The 24,731-nt window shown below is 41.2% G+C and overlaps 1 protein-coding gene across 1 annotated transcript; it reads left to right on the top strand.

The window, feature by feature from the left end:
• Positions 1 to 904: 904 nt before the first annotated feature.
• Positions 905 to 24,731, top strand: slc17a8 (solute carrier family 17 member 8). Its single transcript, XM_047383339.1, has 12 exons — positions 905 to 3,416; positions 4,329 to 4,584; positions 6,937 to 7,055; positions 9,955 to 10,069; positions 11,683 to 11,770; positions 12,433 to 12,519; positions 14,010 to 14,152; positions 14,232 to 14,381; positions 15,376 to 15,508; positions 15,766 to 15,876; positions 16,121 to 16,248; positions 21,911 to 24,731. The coding sequence occupies exons 1-12, from the start codon at positions 3,319 to 3,321 to the stop codon at positions 22,148 to 22,150; spliced, it is 1,668 nt and encodes a 555-aa protein (XP_047239295.1). The 5' UTR covers positions 905 to 3,318; the 3' UTR covers positions 22,151 to 24,731.

The raw sequence follows: 24,731 nt of genomic DNA on the forward strand, positions 1-24,731 counted from the left end.
CAGGAAAGGCATGTATTAAATGTCAGTGGGCCAGGATTTGAACCCGCAACAGCCTGCCTCAAGGGGCTAAGGCTGTCACAGTTTACTCATGGTTAACTTGATATTGGACCTCAGAATGCAGACGAGTAGGCAGCGTGATGGTAAGTGAAGAAAAGGTTTAATTAGAAAAACTCACTCAGCAGGAGGCAGGAACAAAACAAACGGGCTGGCAAGACAGGCATGGCATGATCAAAAAATAAGACTTGAACATCAAACTTGTTCAAGCATGAGAGTGAAAGATGTTTCCGCGATGACTAACTGAACAGGTGTGAATATATAGCGTGAAAACCAGGTTGGAGCAAGGGGATAGATTAACTTGGACAGGTGAGCCGAATAAACTTAATTGACAGAACAAAATGTGGCTGCGGCAAAAACAGAGACTCTAATAAACAAACTAACAAAACGTGAAGCTAAAGCATAACCAGATCCGAAAAACCAAACTTGACAACACATGAACAAGACGACAAAACAAAAGCATGACCAGGAAAATAAACAGAAACATGATTCAAAACTTGAACAGTGAAAAACATAAGGAAAAACCCTGAAACCAAAAACCAAACAACCCTACATCATGACAAAGGCCTCTGAGTCGCACAGTTTACTCCTTGCGCCACCGCTGTGTCAAATGGAAAACCTCAAAAACTGAGTAGAGCCAAGAAGAGTCATGCAAAGTACCAATGAAAAGGGCCATTACTTCTCATATCACCCATCAAACCTCCCTGTTAGTTTCCACACCTCCTCGCCAGCTCCTTCTGTTCTCCAGTGTCAGAGTCCTCCACGCTGGGGCCCAATGCACCAGTTGCTTCGCTGTCTCTTTATGTTCTCAACAGAGCAGTTTGCTCTCAGAATGCAGGTTTACTGGTGGTTCCCAGAGTTTCTAAAAGAAGGAAGAAGATCTCTTAGTTATGAGGCATCTGTCCTGTAGAACCTATCCTAGTTTGGAGGGCCATGTCTCTGGCTATTTTTAAGACTAGATTAAAAACTTTCCATTATGATAAAGCTTGTAGTTCGAGTGGCCTAGGAAATTGTAAGCTGTCTTTGTACTTATGTTCCTTTAGGCTTTGGCTGCGGGAGGACGTACTGACTACTTTTCCTCACTGTGCAACTTTCTCCTGCTACTCTTCATTTATTTATTCTATATTTATTTGCAGTTATTGCTAGCATTAACATTTTGTTCTTTCACTGTTTTATTATTCCATTGAATCTACACCTGGCCCAAAGTTTCTGTATTTAATTGTGTTTTGTTCTTGGAAATGGCCTTTAACCAAGCTGTTGCTGCCAGTAGCTATGTTCCCTGTCTATCTTGACTCTGCCATTGTTTGTTTTACCACTCCTTTTTCTCAGAAAAGCCATTCATGAAGTTACTGCTGTAGCTGACTAGATACGGTTCTTTTAATTTCATGGATAGTACAACTGATTTAGTGTTTATTTGTTTAGCTGTGTTTCTCTTATAAATCAAGCCACTTATGGAACCACTGCTGCCATTAACTCCTGTGAACCTTCGGTTTGTTGCAGCAGATGGCTACTCATACTGAGTTTCTGCTGGAGATCTCTTCCTGTTGAAGGGAGCTGATGGAACTCATGTTTGTTTTGCAGCTTTGTTATGGTATTTCAAGTGCTGCAATTCTGTTCTATTTACTTCCTGTTTTAAATGGCTTATTTAATGAAGTTATTACGGCTATTTATTTAAACCTTCCTGTGTCCAAGTCAGTGGTTCTGGCCAGATGTACGTATGAGGAGAGTGGGAAGCAGATGATATTAAAAATGCCAATACAACTGTTTCAGTACAAAATTTTAATAACCAGCAGATTTTACCTTGAGAGTACTGACTGCAGCAGTCAAATGTCATAAATTACACAATTTTTTGTTGGTTTCTGAACCTGAGTTTGATAATTGACACTTCAATGACTTCTTCTTTTCACACACTAGATGGCAGACACATCCTTTGGCTCATCAAGCATTTCTCCTTCAATCCTGTTAATGACCTAAACTGTGGTTGTCAATCTAGAAGTGTAGTTTTGCTTTGATGTGATCTAAATGGGGTTTACACCATGCATTGTATGTATTATAGATTATTTGATTCAAAATTTAAAGATGATTATAATATTAACTTTAAAAAGACTGATGAAGAATGTCAAATGGGTTCATGTATGTTTTAGTAAAAGAGGCTGTTATGCTTTACGGAATAAAACCCTGTTTACTAGAAAAGCTTTCACTCAGGAGCCAGTTTGCAATTTGTTTGTGGTGAGCATTAATAGCTGAAGTACCAACAGTTACTGCGAAACAGAACATTTTGGGAAATCACAAATTTTCAGGCTCAGAGAACATAATCCAGTCTCCTGATAAAATTTTAAAATCTCGGTTTCAATGTTGCTTTAAAGGCTTTTTGTTGAATGATCTGCAATTGGGAATATTCTCCATGCATGGATGCAAATATGTCACATTTGTCTTTTATTGTCTATTAGTCTTTCAGTCTCAGGTGTGTTTGTGTAAAATTCACAGCTTCATGCAGACTGTAATGGACCCCATCATTTAATCATAAACAGAAAATAATAGAAGCATATAACAATAAAAGATGACATACACAGAGGGACTGTCTTGGATTTTTGAAGCCTCCGTCTTAGGTTTCACCCTCACCCATTTTGCTTCACAGGTGTCCTCCTACCACTGTCTCTCCTCAGCATTTCAGACTTATGCATATTTCATTTGCTCGTCTTCAGGGCAGCTATCAAATGAATCAAGCTGGATGGATGGGGTGGAGTTGGAGAGCTGATGAAGAGGATGATGTGTGAAAGCAAGGGCTGGGTTTGGGGATAACCAGTTACACCTTCCCCCTCCTCTCCAGGAATGAATGAGTAATGAGATGAGAAGAGATCTGGGCAACCTATTCTCTTCAGCTGCAGAGAAGAACGGAACCACAATGTCTTGGGACTAAAATCTGGATTCCACACCTTCATTTGCTTCTTTTTGGTTCAAAACCACTTTTTGATGGATTTTTTAAGGACACATAAAGTTCTGATTCTGTGACATTTAGGACAGTGAGGTACACTTGTAACATCACGCTCATCCCCTTTCCTCTTCTGCACGGATCTTAAAGTTGGAAAAGTCCTTGTCACCACTGTGGGACCTTTAGCACTGAAGGTGTCAATCCCAAGTGGTACAAACCGAGGGAGGATGACAAACGGCATCTAGTGGATATTTTGTTTGTTTTCTTTATAAGAACGTTTGAGCTACTACGATTCTCTTTTGAAATAACGAGGAAAGGGAACAAACAGAAATATGCCCTTTGATTTTGCAGGTTTAAAAAAGCAGGTGCTAAAACCTGGGAAGGAGGAGGTGAAGAACACAATGGGGGACTCTTTAGGAAAGCTGCAGAGGTGAGAGTGTTCACTTGTATGGAAAAGTGTTAAAATGAAGCCTTACGTATGTCTTAAGCTGCATAAAGGGTGCAGGTGAGGATCAACTTTGCAGGTGAACACATAACATCTTCTGCCATAAGAGATCCTGGTGATAAATAATTATTTGATTCTAGTGTTTGCTGAGCAATACCAGTTATGTAATCACATTTTATTTTAAGACAGTAATACATATTTTACAACAAATTAATTTTTAACAGAAGGATGTGAGAGCAGTGGAGAAGCTTAAATATATTTTTAGAAGACTGTCATCACTTAAGGAGATAAAGTGGGGGTGGTAGGGTGGTGATATGTACAAGACAACAACGATGGAATAGCCATGAAGAAAATACATACAGTGAAATTATTAAAGTAGAAGCATATATATATATATACATATATATATATATATATATGTATGTTTAGTGTGGGGGTGTGCATCTCATTTATACAAGATCTAATTACAATAATATCCAAGACTTAAGAATAGAATAATAAATCTAAACATAAAACCTAATATAATTACTACCACCACTACTATTTCCGCTACTACTACTAATATTGATATATATTTTGATAATAGTAGTAATATTTCTTTATTTGTTCTCAGTCTATGATGATGATGATATGTTAGAAAAACCCTTTTTCAGTCCTGGCAGAAAAAAACAGTCCATGCTTTTTAAACAACTGTAATTGTCCTAATTTCTTACCTAAATATCAGATCCTGGACCAGCTGGGAGTGATACCAGATGACAGCATATCATTGATCTTTATGCTTATCTTTCACCTCCACATCTGTTTGTCTGCTGCTTTTGTCAACATGTTTTCATATAAATACTTGTCACATGAACATGCAGTAAGATGAACAAAAAACTATTCCTTTTTACTCTTTAGGAAAATAGATGGCAGTAATGTTGAGGATGAAGACAACATAGAACTGACAGAGGATGGCCGTCCAGTGGCATCAGCACCACTTCCTGCCCCCCTGCTGGACTGCAGCTGCGGTGGTCTGCCGAAGCGCTACATCATCGCTATCCTGAGCGGCCTGGGCTTTTGCATCTCTTTTGGCATCCGATGCAATCTGGGTGTGGCTATTGTGGAGATGGTGAACAACAACACCGTCTATATCAATGGGACTCGAGTGATTCAGGTAGACAGGGACCAGCCCCCTGCATACTTTTTTGTTTTACTATTTGGCTTTAAAGGTCTTAAGACATACAGGTCTCAGTAAATTATATCATGAAAAAGTTGAAACCTATGAAAGATGTGTATGTCAAACCGCATTGAGTAGGGTCCGTGTAATGTAAAGTAACATCTCAAAGAATTAGATTATCAGTGAAAATTATTTTATTCCAGTAATTCAATTCCAAACATGAAACCTCTATATTTAGAACGCTTCTTATATGAATGGCACCCTGGGTGTGGCCGTCCTTCTGCTTGCAACAAACCAATCAAAAAGCAGGAGGTCAAATGAGATTCTGGAGCATGATAAAATTCAGACAAGTTCTGCACAAAGCACTAAACCTAGTCTCTGTCGCGTTCTGTGGTTTAGAGTGACCAACGTGCAGACAAGAGCTAGGAGCTAGGAGTCTTCAGCTTTATTCCCAAGGTTCTTCCAAAACGAAGCAAAACATTGCAGGTACTTAACAAAGACGAAAAGTCCACAACTTAAAAAATTGGCTTAGCAGGAACATGGTACAAAAAGCACACAGACATGGGTGGAGAACGGAAGGACCCAGCGAGGAACAAACAAAAACAGAGAGCATATGAACAGAGCGAAGTGGAGTATGGACCAATGAGAAACTGAGGCAGGTAATCAGATGAGATGGAATTCAGGTGTGGACCAGGTAGTAGAGAACTGAGGGAATGTGAATAGCTGCTAAGGTGACAAGGCTAAAAACAAAACGAAATATGAGGGAAGCTAGATAAGAACATAACCAAAAGAACCTGACTATAAAAACAAAACTATAAATAACAAAGCTCAAGAAAACAGAACTAAGCAAAACTATGGACGAAGATAATAAACCAAAAAAGACATAAGAACCTAGAATAATCATTAACTAAAGTAAACCGAGAAAATAGAGGGAATAGAAGAAACACCAAAACCTAATAATTAACAAAGAACCCATAATGAAACCTTGACCGTAAATAAAACCTAAACCACAGAAAGGGAACCAGGATGAGGTGGAACAGAGAAAATAAACTAGTAAACAAAGAGCGCAGGTGAACAAACATTTAAACATAAATAAACACACATATACTAAAAGGGAAACTAAACTAGAAACTACAAGACAGACAAGGGAACTAGAATACAACAAATATAATAATTTTCATAAGAAAACCATAACAAATAATAGAAAATAAACAACTAAAAGAACTTAGACAAAACCCAAACTAAATGAAAACACAAGACCACAACAAAACCAAAGATGTCGCTTCACGACAGTCTCCCTATTCTGAGCATCAAGCAGGGCCCTCCACCTCCATAAAAGCACCAGAACTGTTGTGGGTGATTGTGCGCATAAAATCAACGTCTTGACAATGCTCGTCAGCAGAAGTCAACATTAAAGGCTCTAACATTTCCTCATTGGCCGCTAAGCTGATATTGGACCACAGCTGGCCGACACCAGCAGATAACATGGCTGTACTTTTTGTACCTTTCCAGAGTTTGGGACCACAAACTCTGGAAACTTCACACTAGACCTAAAAGAGCTTAGGTTGAGTGCCTCTCCTCACTTCTTTAAGACTCTGGGACCTCGATATGCAAATGAAATGGCAACATTATATCTGACATCTGAAAGCAGGAGCATCCAGTCCTTTTTGGTAATGGCTTAGCACAAGTAATGTCTCAGTTGCGTCCTGGATCCATCTCTGTGTAGTGACTCTTCAAACACTAACTTTAGCTGGAAACTTTTGAATGGACTTTGCTTCACAATCCTCTTAAGTCTATGGTTATCCTTGCTGCTTTAGCATTGACCTTATGTGGCGACCTTATGTACTCTTTTTGTAGATGGTCTGAATTAGCCTAGCCAATGATTATGTACAGTCTAAAATGGCCACATTAGAATTTTTCAGAAGAAACCTAATTTTGTGTTTTCATTAGCTGTAAGGTCTAGTCATCTTAACAGATATAATGCTAATAATGATCAATGATATTCCTAGTTATGAGATGCACCTGTACATTTTAGTAACATTGCAGGGCATACATTATTTTCTATACTTTAAAGTCAGACATTTTGTACCTTGTATAGGGTTATCTTGAATTCACATAAAGTTAATTATGAAAACAAAGGGGTTTAAAATTTATATTGGCTTTCAATATGTTGCTACTGACTTGGGATCAGTCATAACATGAAAAAAGCCAATATACACGTTGTCTCATCATAAATATTTATCTGTAAAGGGGTAATTACAAAAATGTGATAATTAATGGAGGAGCTTTGCATTTTATTTCCTGTAACACTGACATTTCTGTCTTATTAATTTCTTAATTCCTTTGCAGAAAGCTCAGTTTAACTGGGACCCGGAGACTGTGGGTCTGATCCATGGATCCTTCTTTTGGGGCTACATCGTCACTCAGATCCCAGGCGGGTTTATCTCCAACAAGCTGTCTGCCAACAGGTTTGGTGCTGTCAGTGACTCTGTATTATGTGATGCGGATTTTAGCTCTAGGAACTATAGTTTTAGCAGTAGAGTATATGCAAATGTTGAATTTCTTCAGAAGGATAAACTGGTTGCAACCCTGGATGTTAGCAAATAGTAAGTATTAACTGAATACATTAGAGCCTTAGAGTTAGGGAAAGCTCCTCTTCTGCTCATGCAGTTTAAAGGGATAAAGCTGTTTGGTGTGGTGAGCATTATCGATGGAGCAGATAGCAATCCTGTAATAAAAGCCTCACAGGAAAAAAAGGACACGCCAGTGACAGAGTTAATAATGAAAGATCCTGCTTCTGATTTCCTTCTGAAACAGCAGCTGCTGGAATATTACAAGTGTCACTTACATGCTGCTTTGCAAAAAAGGAGAAAGGGGATGTTAGGTGTACAGGAGCGTAGCGGCACACTGGTGATGAAGCAGAAACTGGTGGGTTGAATGGGATGTCTTTTTAGCTCACTCGGTGAATGACAGAGGCGTGAGATATGTCAGATTATAAGGTTGACTGAGACACTTTGACAGTCATAGATTCAGATATGTGGTGCAATATTATTCTAGTGCAGCTTTCAGACACGTCATAATGTTTGTCATGCTTTCACCATCCACAGAAAGATTTGGGCAATATCATAAATACAGGTGTATCTAAATAAATTAGAAAAGCTCTGAAACATGAATTTATTCCAGAAATAACGTAACATACATCTATGATGTGCAGAGTGCTAAATTTCGAGCATCTATTTCTGTTAACTTAGCTGACTATGGCTTACCGCTAATGAAAACACAAAAATCTGTTTACCTTATTAGACCAACAAAACGAAAGGATTTTAAATACTGAAATGTTATGGCAATATTATGGCCTGCACAATCCTAGGGAAGACTTCTGACTTACTGGCTACACAGTTGTCAAGCAAAGGCCGTTTGTAGCAAAAGACAGTTGAAGCCCATCTCCTGGAAACGTCTGTGTGTGGTGGCTCCGGAAGCGCTGACTCCAGCTGCAACCTATGCCTTGTAAATACGCCCAAAACTCTTGATTGGGGTTTGCTTCACGGCTCTCCCAAGACCCAATTTTCACCAGACTTTTCCTTCCACTCAACTTTCCATTAATATAAAATTGCTCACCTCTTTAGCAATCACATTTTGTGGCTTTGTGTGGAGAATAAAATCATCATAACATTTATGTTAAAAAATAATTTGTCTATATATACCATATTTATGTAATAAATAAAAAAAAATGTCAGTCAGTCATTTTCTACAGCTTCTTCCATAGTGGGTCACGGGGAAGCTGGTTCCTATCTCCAGCACTCTATGGGCGGGAGGTGGGGTACACCCTGGACAGGTCGCCAATCCATCACATGGCCAAAAAATATGTTTCACTTTTTAATGTAATTACAGAAATAAATGTACTTTTCAATTATCTATTTTAGTAAGATTTTAGCCTATCTGAAAGTAGCCCATTACCAATTGGCTTAGCTTAAATATGCACAATAGCCTACTATCTGAAATTAGCCCAATTACCCATTAGTTTATCTCAACATAGCTCATTCCTTGCTAGTTTATCCTAAATTAGCCAAACTACTATTGGTTTTGGTTAAATTAGTGCATTAACCCATTAGCTATACATAAATCACCCCAACACTGGGGAGTTCAGTTAAGAGTTTCTTATAACCGATTAGCTTATTTTAAACTAACTCATTAATCTGATAGCCCAATAATTCTTAAAGTATGGGTATCACCACTGTTATGACAGAGGGGCTTGAGAACCTTTTTGGTATTTATTATCTATGCATTTTTTTAAGTGGAACTAATTTATAATTTTGTCACACGCCTTAATTATTTTAGGTTGCAATATGCAGTTGGAATGTCCACAAATGCGTGTTTTCATATTGACATTTCAGTTGAGACACGGAACAACGTCTGGCTGTGGGCCAGGCACTCTGGCACAGGTCTGGTAGTTTAGCTTCGTTAGCCAGACCTCTCTGGGGCCCCAGGTGGCGACGGCAGTCTCTCAAATACATCTGCTTGCGCGCCACCAAATGTAGAACAGCGCTTGAGAAGTTTATTTCCTCAACAGCTTTAGATCAAAACGTTCTTTCCTCCATAAAAGGAACAGATACAGAACCTGTTTAAGTAATGATGATAGTGTTTAGTTATTAGACGCAGTATAAATGTTGTAAACACTCTGACAAAACAGACTACTTTAATATAAAGTCCCAAGACAAAATCAGCAGTTTATATTTTCTGACTAGACATTGGGAATTTTTGTAATACATCAATGGACCAATGAAAGTAGGGAGCTAATCAATAGGAAATCAGGAGCAGCTGATGGAAGGGAGAGACTGAAGGCAACAGAAGGAGGGAGGCTAATTAACACTAATGAGCAGGGAGTCCAGGGAGGTAACAGAAACATCTAAGTGAACAGAAATAAGTAAACAATGAGACTAACTAAAAGAACATAAACAGTTAGAAAACAGATCTACAAGAAAATACAAACTAAAACATCTAACATAGGAATCCAAGGAAGTAACAAACACCTAAAAGAAGAATGAACCTAATAAACAGGAATGAACTGAAATAAAGCAAATGCAGAACATGACATTGCAGAGACAGTAGACAGAAGTAAAACTCAAAACCCCAAACACAGGCAGATTATGACAGCAGCACTTCTAGCTGATTTAGTTTTACTAATATATATCCTCTTCATTTTTTAGTCATTTATTTTTTGTTCCACAGTTTTATGTTATTTCTAAAGTTCAGGCAAAGGTTCAGTGGAGGTGTATTTCCCAAAAAGCATTATTATTGAATCACATAAGTTATTCAGTTGAGGTCTAGTTGTGCAAGTTCAATATAAACCCTTATTTGTTTTCACAGGGTGTTTGGGGCTGCCATTTTTCTAACATCAGTGCTGAACATGTTCATCCCATCAGCTGCAAGGGTGCACTATGGCTGCGTCCTGTTTGTACGCATCTTACAAGGGTTAGTGGAGGTAAGGGAATAATAGACTGATACACTGGGAAAATAAGCAAATCATTTTTAGATTAATGATACGGCAGATCATGATCTACTAACCTAATAATAGCACTGATTAAGCATGAATTTGGATCTAAAAGAAATATGCTGAGATTTCATGTGTGGCACATTTTCACTCCTCATATGTGTTGGTGATGGATGTTTGGTTTTCTAATTTTAGGTGCACAATGTATGAGGATTGCTAACTATATACAGTATTTACACGGTACTGGATGCTGACACATAAACTATAACAAAACTTGGAGATTTAAGCATATTTAGCCAGAAGACTTGAATACTAGTTTTCTGCAGTGCTTTTGGTACGCTGTTACTGAATGGTCAGGTTTAGACTCCAATACTAAATGACTGAGCTCAGAGACAATCAGTTTTTATTTAAATGTGTCATGGCATGTTAGTGATCAACCCTTTGGATCTGCTGAGGTGTTAAGAAAGCCCAGGTTGCTTTAATGACTCCCTTCAACTGGTCTGCATCTTTGGGTCTGATGCCTCATCTTCCCCTTATTAATCCACTATTAATCCATAGATTGTCAGTGAGGTTTTGCTCAGGCCAGTTTGGCCAGTCAAGCACAGTGATACCATGGTCACTAAACCAGGTATTAGTATGTTTAGCACTGTGGGTAGGTTCCAAGTTCTGCTGGAAAATGAAATGAGCATCTCCATAATGTTCATAGGTAGTGGGAAACATAAAGTGCTCTAATATTTCTTGGTAGATGGCTGCACTGTGGGATCACACTTCTTAGCCTCTCTGGGAAAGCGTACTCTAGTGTGTTAGAGAGGAGGCTACTACTGACTGTCAAACCTCGGATGCAGGAAGAGCAATGTGGCTTTTGTTTCTCTGGGTTGGGGGACAGTCTCTGAATTAGGTGGTGAAGTTTAGCATATCGGTGTCTTGTTAGTGAGTGTTAGTAGGACTGAATAGGAGGTGGACAGATGGATTGTGGCTTCATCTGCAGTAATGTGGGTGCTCTGGCCTGTTGTGGTGAAGAATGAGCTGAGCCAAAAAGCAAACTGTGAATTTGCTGGTCCGCATACATTCTTATGTCACCTATGGTCATGAGATATGGATAATGAACCAAACAGCAACATCCTGAAAATCAGTGGCCAAGATTAGCTTTCTTTATAGGATGGCTGGACTCAACCTTAGAGATAGGATGAGGGGCTAAGTCATCTAGCGGGAGCTTTGTCTGATGTGGACACAGACTGTCAGTTTATGGTCATCTGTTGATGTAAATGTACTAGCTTAAATTCAACTTCTGAAGCAATGAAATCCTGACAAAGAAAATGCATATTTCAATTAAAGTAACACTGGCACATAATTACATTTAAAAACACCACATATTATCTTTGTCTTTTTTTTTTTCTGCAAAAAAACCTGTTCATTGGTAATCTTTAGAGAATCTGCATGAGCAAATTACATGTAAAACCTTCTGGCTGCTGTTTTCTTTATGTGTGTAGAAAGGATAATCATCTACCAAATACTTTTACTTTTCCCAAAATGTCAGTCTAACCCTCTAAAGCCGCCCCAAGTGAGTCTTTGATCTTTGTCATCCTGCACCTTATTTATTTTAGGGGGTCACCTACCCAGCCTGTCACGGGATGTGGTCCAAGTGGGCGCCACCTCTCGAACGTAGTCGACTGGCAACCACATCATTCTGCGGTGAGTCACCTCTCCTTTCTTTAATCTAACAAGCAGCAGCTCTGACCTTTGTCACTGATCGACACAGCTTTTTACACAACCTTCTCACAAGTCACAGCGAGGATGGCAAGTAAATGGACAGGAGCAAGCCTGCTTTGCTTTGCAGATGCTGACCCTTGCTGCCTCTGTTGAAATTTAAATAACAGCACTTTAAATTGGTACCATGACAACCCGTGCATCAAAACCCTCTTGACATTGTCTGTAAATGAACACAGCTCACCTGTGTAATCTGAAGGAGCTTCTCTGTCCATTCACCTAAATGAAGTGTCGCATTGCTTACTGTCCAAAAGCTCACTCAGCATTCGCTGCTCTATAGAAATCAGCCCTCCTCATGAAGGTGTCAGACTGTAGAAAACAGGCTAAAACACCCTCTCAGTAATGGTGGTGGTAATGGCTCATTTTGACAGTGTTTGCTCAATGACTCTAATGCATGTCTTTGATTTTTTTATAGTCATTAAGACACATTTTAACTCTACTTTGTTGGTGAGTTGTATTGAATGCAGTCACTGGATTTTAGCTGTTTTAATCCAGCGGAAAGAAAGAAAATAACCAAAGGAAAACATGTTTCATGATGGCTCTATTACTAAGATGTGGTAACTGACAGTGATGCTTGATGTCATCAGGATCCTACGCTGGAGCAGTGATCGCTATGCCTTTAGCTGGAGTCCTGGTGCAGTTTGTCGGCTGGTCATCAGTCTTCTATATTTATGGTGAGTCACAACACAACAGAAACAAAACTCCACAACCAACTTCCTTCACACAATTTAAATCATAGGAAAACTAGTAAAGAAACTAGACTTCTTGTCTCTGATTAAAAAAATATTATAGACACATTTTCAATTAAGGGATATTGTCTAGGAACCAGTGAAGAGTATATGTGGCGGAAAACCAACATAGCACATCACGCTAAATACACCAGCCCATGGTCATACATAGTGGTGGCTGCATCATGCTTTGGGAATGGGTTTTCTTTAGGAGGAATAAGGAAACTCCTTGGAGTTTATGGGGAAATTGAACTAAATACAGAGCAATCCTGGAAAACAAAAAAACGGTCAGAGGCCTCAACAGGCTTGAAACTGGGACAGAAGTTCAACTACAAGCAGGTCAACAACTCTAAACATGCAGCCAGAGCTACAATAGAATGGTTTAGATTGAAGCATATTCATGTGCGAGAATGATAATCAAATGAAGAATTGAGAATCAGTGGCAAGACTTAAAATGTATGCACTGCAGATGCTCCACATGCTGACTCCTTTCCCTTCCACTTCACAGTTGTGGACATCTTTGTGTTGTCTATCCCATAGAATCCCAATACAAGTATGGATTTGATATAAATTAGTTTATCTATATTGCAATGCAGTCAAGTTTGGTTTATTATGCCAATTGGTAAAAGGTTTTTTAAGGGAAACCTGCCAATTGGATTAAGTCACTGACTTTGCAGCAATCCCTCCTTCTGAACAAATGTGGTAACATTGGACAGTTAAATGCACCTAGTCATTAGCTTTGCAGCAATCCCTCATACTGAACAATGAATCATCATCATCAGTGGGAGGGAGGGGCGGCTTTTAACAGGAATAAACCTCCAGCAGAACCTGGCTTAGTGGGAGCGGCCATCTACTGTGTCCAGTGTGTGTTTTTTCTCTGCCCTGTATCTATTTTTTAGGTAATTTATTAATACCAAACATTACTAACCTGGCTCATTATCAGGCCCGTGTATTGTTTGGTTGCTAATTTTAATAACCTCAATACAAGAGGTCTGTTTAGTAGAATTAATATAAACAGTTTAATTTCATATAAGTTCCTTTTCATAATCTGTGTGCAACACGTTGCTCCCTGTTAGTTGTACTCTGTGTGGTATTGCACCTAGTTTTTATCTAAAATGCTTCTAGGTTTGATCAAAATGATTAACAGTTGCATGAAATTCGTATCTTGGCCAAGGTGTTTTAATAAAAACCCACTCTGATTTCACCTCGATATGATCTTATGATTTATTGATATAAATTAACATTTTCCTGCCCTACCTCTGTGACTCATGCTGGAACTATTTTTAATAACAGAAATTCATGTGATCCAGAGAGGACCTGTGCTTGGTTTAATTAATTTGTCCTACACTCGCTCATTCATACTTTTATAAAAGGTTTTGCAGCAAAGATAACCACAGGGGACAAGTAAATGCATTCTGCTCTTGTCTCATTTAAAGGGGTATTTGGGATCATGTGGTATATCCTATGGCTCCTGCTGGCTTATGGAAGTCCTGCTCAACATCCCACAATCACGGAGGAGGAGAAGATGTACATTGAGGCTGCCATTGGGGAAACAGTCAACCAACTGGGTGTTACAGAGGTATGCATATTTAACAAACTTTGAATTCCAGGCTATATTTTCTTTTGGACACACTGACACACAGTTTGCCCTCCAACAGAAATTCAAGACTCCATGGCGTCGTTTCTTTACCTCCATGCCAGTCTATGCAATCATTGTGGCGAACTTCTGCCGCAGCTGGACCTTCTACCTGCTCCTCATCAGCCAACCAGCGTACTTTGAGGAAGTGTTTGGCTTCCCCATCAGCAAGGTTAGCTTTATAGACAGAGTTTTCGGTCCAGTTTCGAGAGTAAAAAGTTGTTCTACAGTTACATCAAGAAGTTGTTAAACCCCTTTGCAAATTTGGTTTATTTGCAAAAGTCAGCATAGTGCAGATCCATCCATCCATCCATCCATCCATCCATCCATCCATCCATCCATCCATTGTCTATACTCCCTTATCCTCACTTGGGGGTGGTGGGGGGGTGCTTTCTTACTACTGAAGTACCAAAATTGATCCCCTGACCTAAAATGTTTATAAGGGGACACAATTGCAAATCAGGTGTGGTCTCAGGCTCATCTGATGCAACCAATTGAATAGGCTTCATTAGTTGCTTGAGGTGTGCTTACGATCACTGTTGCCAACTTAACAACTTTGTTGCTATATTTATATATATTTTATATTTTATATATATATATATTTATAACGTGTTTTCAGACCCCTCTAGTGATTTTTTTCTGTGTTATTGGAGACTTTACCGACTACACACGAAATCACCAATCGTTCTGCAGTTACTGTCCTGAGCCAGCAGCGGCTAGTACTGCCGTAAGCCCCTCCAGCTTCCCCAAGCACTGACAATTGGTCAGTATCGCAGTATCGCAAATCGTTCAAAGTCATTATAGTCTGTAAACCTCAAAATTTGAAAATAGTGATAAAATTTACTCTAAATAAAATTTATCTCTCCAGCTCATTGCCCTCCTTTTCTGTCTTCTGACTGAAAAATTAAGTTTCTCTTTATTTGTGTTCTAAATCATTTTTAATTACCCTGTTTAGCAGCGAGTTGAGCCTCTGACTTTGACAAATGTTGCTAGCATCCATTTTAAAATGAATAGATTCCTTTTAGAATGCAAGAAATGTGTCAGTCTCAGCCCCTAGTATTGTTTAATTAAACATATAAATGGTTTATGAATCTTTGGATCTGTTAAAATCACATGCTACCATCACAGGTATTAGTTATTTAATGTGCTACCTGTACTGCGTACAGGTGGGGTTCCTGTCCGCCGTCCCCCACATGGTGATGACAATCATCGTCCCTATCGGAGGACAACTGGCGGATTTCTTGCGAAGCAAAAAAATTATGTCAACAACAAATGTGAGGAAACTCATGAACTGTGGAGGTACGCTGGTGTGTGTAACAATTTCTCAAATGTTACTGATGAAAAAGAAACCAGTGACGACCATGCTAAGATTTACAGGAAAGTTCTCATTTTGAATTGCAACTCTAATAAATACCTACTTTTAAAGAATCCAAATTATCCAAAAGAAAACATTAATAACTTTTTTTTTATGGTCAGTAGTTGATTTGAAAGTTTATCAATACTATTCTTTGATTAACCTGATTGTTAATAATCCCAGTACATATATTTTATCTCAGGATTTGGTATGGAGGCCACTCTTCTGTTGGTTGTTGGATTTTCTCACACTCGAGGAGTTGCCATTTCCTTCCTTGTGCTGGCTGTAGGCTTCAGTGGATTTGCTATTTCAGGTACAACAATCCTCAAGCTTGACTCAAAAAAATGTTTTAAACAGATTTTGCATTTTAGCTTTTCTTCTGCTCTTAGTCAAAGGATCCATCTACTTCCTTTTGTTGCAGTGCAGAGTGTTGTTGGCTGTTGCCACCAAGTCCCAGACCACAGTCAACAAAATTTAATCTGGATGTGGACCTAATAATTTTCACACCATTGTGTTAATTTCATACTAAATATGTGTACACTGTGCCTTTTTATTAGGTTTTAATGTCAATCATTTGGATATTGCTCCTCGCTATGCCAGTATCCTGATGGGCATTTCCAACGGAGTCGGAACGCTGTCTGGAATGGTGTGCCCCCTTATTGTCGGAGCTTTGACTAAAAACAAGGTAAACAATCTTCAGACAATGATGTGCTGTGGAAAAGTATTTGCTCCCTTACAGATTTCTTCTGTTTTTGTCACACTTAAATGTTAGTCAAATAAATGTTAATATCAGAGAAAGAGGATACAAAAACAGTTTTTAAAAGGTGATTCAGGATTTTGCAGTAGAGAGCAGAATTTATGGTTCAGACTGTCCTCAAGCAGCAATAGAGCCACAAATCATAACTCTACCAACACTGTTTGACTCTTAGTGTGATGTTCTTTTTCTGAAATGTTGTGTTAGTTTTACATAAGACGTAACAGGACAAACACCTTCTAAAAAGTTCCACTTTTGTGTCATCAGTGCAAAGAATATTTTGCAGAAAATCTCAGGGATCATTAAGATCTTTTTGGCTAATTGTTCTTCCTCGATTAGCCATTGATGCGCTGTTGGGGTAACTATTAGTAGGACGGCCACCCCTGGCAAGGTTCACAACGTTTTCATGTTTTTTCCATTAGTGGATAAAGTCTTAGAAATGGCTTTATAATATTTTCCAGATAAATGTCATGACTTTGTTTCTTACATATTCTTGAATTTTGTTGGACCATGGAAAGATGCATTGCTGTTAGAAATCCTATAGCCTTCTTCATGTTATCAGACAGGTTCTATTTAAGTGATGTCTTCTTTCTACAAGTCTGACAGTAATCAGGCCTGGATATTACTTGTGAAAATGAACTCACATTTCCAAAGAATACAATACGTTAATTGATGATTTAACAAAACATTGCACCAGGCTGTTTTTTTTTCTCCTATGGATAAATAAAATACTTATTTTAAACATGGCTATTGTATTAAGCATGATTATTTTGTCTGATTTTGAATTTGTTTTATAATCTGACAAAAAGCAAAAACAAAAGAAGAATTCTGTCACAGCATTGTTTATTTTTCCTGAACCTTTATTTTTGCATTCATTTTCAACCATGTTATGTATGTCAGTGTGAGTGATAACAGATCATTTTAATTAAATTACATAAGCTCCTCAACTAAACTTGTGTGAAGGAAACTCTAATTGTCTTCAAATAATTCAAATATTCAGCAGAAATCGTTCGTTCGTTCGTCGTCTTCCGCTTATCCAGGACCGGGTCGCGGGGGCAGCAGACTCAGCAGAGACGCCCAGACGTCCCTCTCTCCAGACACCTCCTCCAGTTCTTCCAGGGGGAGCCCAAGGCGTTCCCAGGCCAGCCGAGAGACATAGTCCCTCCAGCGTGTCCTGGGCCGTCCCCTGGGCTTCCTCCCGGTGGGACTTGCCTGGAACACCTCCCGAGGAAGGCGTCCAGGAGGCATCCGGTATAGATGCCCGAGCCACCTCAACTGGCTCCTCTCGATGTGGAGGAGCAGCGGCTCTACTCCGAGCCCCTCCCGGATGGCCGAGCTCCTCACCCTATCTCTAAGGGAGTGCCCGGCCACCCTACGGAGGAAGCTCATTTCAGCCGCTTGTATCCGGGATCTCGTTCTTTCGGTCATGACCCAAAGTTCATGGCCATAGGTGAGGGTAGGAACGTAGACCGACCAGTAAATTGAGAGCTTTGCTTTTCAGCTCAGCTCTCTCTTCACCACAATGGACCGGCACAGCGACACCATTACTGTGGCAGCCGCACCGATCCGTCTGTCGATCTCCCGCTCCATTCTTCCCTCACTCGTGAACAAGACCCCGAGATACTTAAACTCCTCCACTTGAGGCAGGAACTCCCCTCCAACCTGAAGAGGACAAGCCACCCTTTTCCGGTCGAGTACCATGGCCTCGGACTTGGAGGAGCTGATCTTCATCCCAGCCGCTTCACACTTGGCTGCGAACCGCCACAGTGCATGCTGTAGTTCTTGGCTAGAGGGGGCCAGCAGGACCACGTCATCTGCAAAAAGAAGAGACGAAATCCACTGGTCCCCAAAGCAGACCCCCTCCGGCCCTTGGCTGCATCTAGAAATCCTGTCCATAAAAGTTATGAACAGGACCGGCGACAAAGGGCAGCCCTGCCAGAGTCCAACATGCACTGGGAACAGGTCCGACTTAGTGCCGGCAATGCAGACCAAACTCTTGCTCTGCTCATACATGGACCGAATGCCCCCTAATAAAGGGCCCCCGATTCCATACTCCTGGAGCAACCCCCACAGGGCATCACGAGGGACACAGTCGAATGCCTTCTCCAGGTCCACAAAACACATGTGAACCGGTTGGGCAAACTCCCATGAACCCTCGAGCACCCTGTAGAGGGTATAGAGCTGGTCCAGTGTTCCACGGCTGGGACGAAAACCACACTGTTCCTCCTGAAGCCGAGGTTCGACTATCGGTCGGACTCTCCTCTCCAATACCCTGGCGTAGGCCTTACCAGGGAGGCTGAGGAGTGTGATCCCCCTGTAGTTGGAACACACCCTCCGGTCCCCCTTCTTATAAAGGGGGACCACCACCCCAGTCTGCCAGTCCAGAGGCACTGTCCCCGACCGCCACGCAATGTTGAAGAGGCGTGTCAACCATGACAGCCCTACAACATCCAGAGACTTGAGGTACTCAGGGCGGATCTCATCCACCCCGAAGCCTTGCCACCGCGGAGCTTTTTAACCACCTCGGTGACTTCAGCCTGGGTGATGAAAGAGTCCAACCCCGAGTCCCCAGCCTCTGTTTCCACCACGGAATGCGTGATGGCAGGATTGAGGAGATCCTCGAAGTACTCCTTCCACCGCCCGATAATGTCCTCAGTCGAGGTCAGCAGTCCCCCGCCCCCACTATAAACAGTGTTGGCAAAGCACTGCTTTCCCCTCCTGAGGCGCCGGACGGTTTGCCAGAATCGCTTCGAGGCCAACCGGTAGTCCTTCTCCATGGCCTCACCGAACTCTTCCCAGGCCCGCGTTTTTGCCTCTGCCACAGCCCAGGCCACAGCACGCTTGGCCTCACGGTACCCGTCAGCCGCCTCAGGAGTCCCACAAGCCAACCACAGCCGATAGGACTCCTTCTTCAGCTTAACAGCATCCCTTACTGCCGGTGTCCACCACCGGGTTCTGGGATTGCCGCCACGACAGGCACCGCAGACCTTACGGCCGCAGCTATGGGCAGCAGCATCGACAATAGATGCGGAGAACATGGTCCACTCGGACTCTATGTCTCCAACATCCCCCGGGATGTGGTCGAAGCTCTGGTGGGAGTTGAATACATCCCTGGCCGAGGGCTCCGCCAGGCGTTCCCAGCAGACCCTCACTATGCGCTTGGGCCTGCCAAGTCTGTCCGGCTTTCTCCTCCTCCAGCGGATCCAACTCACCACCAGGTGATGATCAGTGGACAGCTCAGCCCCTCTCTTCACCCGAGTGTCCAAAATATGCGGCCGAAGGTCTGATGATACGACAACAAAGTCGATCATCGACCTCCTGCCTAGGGAGGCCTGGTGGCAAGTGCACTGATGGACACCCTTATGTTTGAACATGGTGTTCGTTATGGACAATCCGTGACTAGCACAGAAGTCCAATAACAAAAGACCACTCGGATTCAGATCGGGGAGGCCATTCCTCCCGATCACGCCTCTCCAGGTGTCACTGTCGTTCCCCACGTGGGCGTTGAAGTCCCCCAGCAGAATAATGGAGTCCCCGGGAGGGGCACTATCCAGGGTACTCTGCACTACCACTCGGCCCGTAGGCTGAAATGATAGTCAGAGACCTCTCCCCAACCCGAAGGCGCAGGGATACGACCCTCTCATCCACTGGGGTAAACCCCAACACGAGACGGCTGAGCTGGGGGTCAACAAGCAAACCCACACCAGCCCGCCGCCTCTCCCCGTGGGCCACTCCAGAGTAGAAGAGAGTCCAGCCCCTCTCGAGGAGATGGGTTCCAGAGCCCACGCTGTGCGTGGAGGCGAACCCAACTATTTCTAGTCGATATCTCTCGACCTCCCGCACAAGCTCAGGCTCCTTCCCCCCCAGCGAGGTGACATTCCACGTCCCTAGAACCAGCCTAAGCATCCGGGGATCGGGCCGCTGAGGTCTCCACCTTCGTCCGCCACCCAATCCTCTTTGCACCGGTCCCTCACGGTTCCCCCTGCAGGTGGTGGGCCCACTGGGGGATGGCCTCGCGTCTCTCGTTCGGACTTGGCCCGGCCGGGTCCCGCGAGGAGCAACCCGGCCACCAGGCGCTCTCCGACGAGTCCCGACCCCAGGCCTGGCTCCAGGGTGGGACCCTGGCTCCGCCGTACCGGACGACGTCACGTGCCTCGATATTTTGTTCTGCATGAGGGGTTCTTGAACCATTCTTTGTCTGACCCATCACCTAGAGCCTGTTTGCCATGGGAGACCCTACCAGGGGCATTTAGGCCCCAGACAACATAGTCTCTAGAATCATTTGAGCACTCAAACCCCTCCAACGCGTTAAGGTGATGGTTCAAGAAGGGGAAATCACCAAACACAAATAACAAAACCAAAAAAAAAAGACAAAACTGGATAGCTTCAATTAAAAAAGGGAACTTATTTATGCTGTTTTACACATTTCAGTAGTTTAAATCACTGTATGTGCTCTGAACATCTGAAAACCATTGTTAGGGAAAACAGTTTAGTGCTAAATCCACTAATGCAGATTAAATCTCCACCATCTAAAATTGGGACACATGTAAAAACAAACATACCAGGATTTATGCAACACGTGGATCTGTGGATCTGTATGTGGAATATAAACACCTCAGTCAACAGTGATGGTAGAGATAAACCACTGAATAAAATAGAATAGAAATAGCCTTCATTGTCCCTTCAGTGAAGGAGTTGAGGTGAACCAGCAGCAAAGTGACAGGTAAGTCAAAGCAAGCAGATTCACACAAGGGTAAAAATATAACAATGGGGTGTGGAGCATGACTGTGGCCTGGTTCGAGTCTTGGCCGTGGCAACCTATGCTGCATGTCTTCCCCTCTCTTCACTCGATTTCGTGTCTGCCTACTTCAAAAAATTACGAAATAAAGGCCACTAGTGCTACAAACACAAATCTTAAAAAAAAAAAAAAACAAACTAATAAAATATAAAAACAGTACAGTAAGGGCAAAATTACAGGTTCAGAAAAAAATATGGTGCAGTCTGAGTAAGCTTCAAAATAGCATACTCAGATGTAAAGAAACGTGCAACTAAGAAGGAACATTTTAAAAATGTACAAAATGTGCATGTACGTATATTTGTGCAAAAAAAGCAACAACATACCTGTTACAAGAGATGGAAACCTAACAGCAGTTAGCGCAGTCCCAGTTATCCCAACACAATGCTCCAGTCAAAGGATAAAACTGTTGTAGTCCACCGTATCAAAAGCTGCTCCGAGATCTACAAGACCTAAAACTGAAGAATCTCGTTTGTCTGTGATTAATTAAAGATCATTAAAAACCTTTGAAAGTACAGACTCTCTCAAATAGTGGGCAATAGATATATATTTAGAGAAACGTCCAGTCATTGGGATTTTTTGTACTACCTCAATAAAATTTTTATGAACTACAGAAAATATTAATATGAACTATATTGCTGTGTGTATCTTCCCAACTATCCAAAGCGTCTATCTATTATTGAACTTACTGTAAAATGTATTATGATTAGTGCAAGTGTAGTAAGATGGTGGATTTGTAGAATGATCAGTGTTTCATCACTTAGTGATCAGTAAACTGCTGCTTCCGTCTTCCCACAGACTCGCCTGGAGTGGCAGCATGTCTTCATTATTGCCTCCATGGTGCATTACACAGGGGTCATCTTCTATGCTATCTTTGCATCAGGGGAGCAGCAGGATTGGGCCAACCCAGAGAGCCTGAGCGAGGATAAATGCGGCATTATTGGCGAGGACGAGCTGGCGGAGGAGTCGGAGCTTGCCAACGACGGCGCCCTGGCTTGCAAAAAGAGCTACGGAACAACGGACAATTCATACGGTTAAAAACAGGGCTGGAAAAAGAAGAGAGGGGTCACCATGGAGGGGGAGGAAGAACACTATGGTAATGGGGACTACCAGGATAGGTACCAGTGAGACGGCATGCCGATTACAATTACAGAACTTCCAGGACACTCGGATAAAATTGAAGGTTTCCTGTTTTCCCTTCTGTGGAACAGATCAAGGGAAACAACAGGAGATGCAGCATCATAAGCACCTGAACACAACCATTTTTAGCCTCCAGTACCAGTACTGTGCAAAAGTTTCACACCATCTCTAATTTCTCAATATTTTGTTTCTAGGGAGCCAGGCATTCTTGTGACATGTTAAAGTGATCTTGATCAGCAATTCATTGGGTTTTCTTCTTTAGGACTTTGGCTGCTTTTTCACATGTTTCTGCTCAGTCCATTCTGACAATGTTTGTGCACTATGAAAGGGAAGAACAGAAGACAGTTTTGGCCTAAAAGAACTACATACAGCGAAGGGTTTCATGTTAGGTTTTCAGCTTGCAGCTTTTTGAGAACAACATTTTTATTCCTGCAGCAATATTTTATGTCTGTCAGATGGTTTTAACTTCAGTATTTTTTGTACAAGAAGTAAATTAGATAAGCTGCTTACACTATTCCATCCCTTTCTACCTCTATTCAGTGGAACATACATAATGTTGTAACATGCACCTAAGCATTGCATATCAGTTTAGTATTTGTACCACTATGGACAAACAAAAAATGCATGGGTAATTTAATTGTACTGTATATTTTCTGCATAAGGCCAGTGATCAAAGCAAAACAACTCTGATCCTGCTGGTATTTTTTATTGGTCTCACAAAAGATTTTTAAAGCCTCTACCAAATGTCTCAAATTTCAGATATAAAACAACAAAAACTGTAAATTAAGAACCAGAGATGATGCAAAATGGCAAGCATCTTCCCTGTAGTCTTGGAGCCTTTTTGGCTCTAGGACTGGCCCAAGGTTGTCTGATACCCTTATCAGAGTTTGGTTTGAGGGGCCCATTTCCAGCTAAGGCCATCGCAAATATAAAGACTGTTGAGAGTTGGGGAGGAGGGGGGAAATCGAATGTTTAGTTCACAATCAACCACAGGACAAGAGGTTATCACTCATTGATCTACTGACAAATAATTAGTGTGCAGGAAATGAAATATGTCGAGAAATCAGCATTAGAATATAACTGTGTTACTATAACTTTATTATTATGAATGTTTTTTTATAGCATCAGATCACTGATGCTATGGAAATGTTGGCCAGAGATCAGAATCAGACAATTTTCACTCGATGAGCTTTGATTGTGTCTCAAATACCAAAAAATATTACTGTTCATTAAAAGCATCAAAACTATGAACCCTCATCAGTTATGGTCCATAAAGGGGATGCACTTTGTGTTTAATTCATAAAAAGACTTATATCCTCCAGGAAGAGTCAGATGACTGCTTGTCTGCTTAGCATGCATCAAACTGGTGCATTCGTAAACTACGTAATACCCTTGGGGGAACTTGAACAGCAGTTGCAAAGTTTGCTTGTACCTCTGGCTGGCCCTGTCTGGCTCCTTAGAAGCAAAATATAAAGAAATGAGGGATGGCTTTTGCACAGCACTTTGCTTACCTGTGAAGTAATAAAATGTACAGATAATTAAAAACGCTAACATTGGACATTGTTTTGTATTAGAGAGCCACTGGCAAAAACAGAATGTATCAGTCATAGAAAAGACACCTAAACTAAATTAATATTTAACCTATGTTAATAAAAACTGTCGATTTAGTACAGTGCAAACCATCGTAACCAGATCCATGCTGAAGATACATGAGAAACATTTATCCACTTCCAGACCAATCTCTTCTTCTCCTGCAGGCTGTGCTGATTGCAGTTTATGTTAATCCATGTGAAGAGTTTTTGAGATGTCTTGTGTCAGCTATGCAACATGAAAAAACCTGAAGGAATGTAATGATGAGACTTCAGTAGTCCACAGTGTTAATGGTGTCAGTCTCTATGGGTTTTCCAGTGTATATCTGCTGTTGGTGAATGGCTGCACCGTTTTACCTCTTTGCTTGTTCGAGCAGGTCTTAAATCACCATCTGCTTTAACTTCACCATCGTTTAAACCACTGTTTAAACCAGCTTAATTATTTACAGAGTGCAACACTGTAATTGGAAAAGATTTATGTTGAGCTTCCTTTTTTCATTGTTTTCTACATGGAGATCCGGTTAAAAACATTGAGCATTTCACTCATAAAAGAATGTAGAAAATGCTCTTGCTGTCACTGTAGAACAAAGAAATTGTGCTGTAAATTTGAACTTTCTAGGCTTGATTTGCACATGAACACATTCAGTGTAAAAAAAACTGCATTACTGTAAATTGTTGAGATTGTTTATGGAGAAAAACACAAAATGCTTTAAGACTCTGGATTACTGGGTAATGTTTATGTGGATGATGAACATTTTTGGTCCCTTTGTGAAGTCATGGAAACTTAAAAAAGACATTATAAAATTACTAATTGTTTGGTTATTGACGGTGAGACCGAAGCCAACATTTACATATAAAGCATTATGCTCAGTTTAAAATCCAAATGGTGA

Source organism: Girardinichthys multiradiatus, chromosome 2 (assembly GCF_021462225.1).
Source record: "Girardinichthys multiradiatus isolate DD_20200921_A chromosome 2, DD_fGirMul_XY1, whole genome shotgun sequence".
Lineage (NCBI taxonomy): Eukaryota > Metazoa > Chordata > Actinopteri > Cyprinodontiformes > Goodeidae > Girardinichthys > Girardinichthys multiradiatus.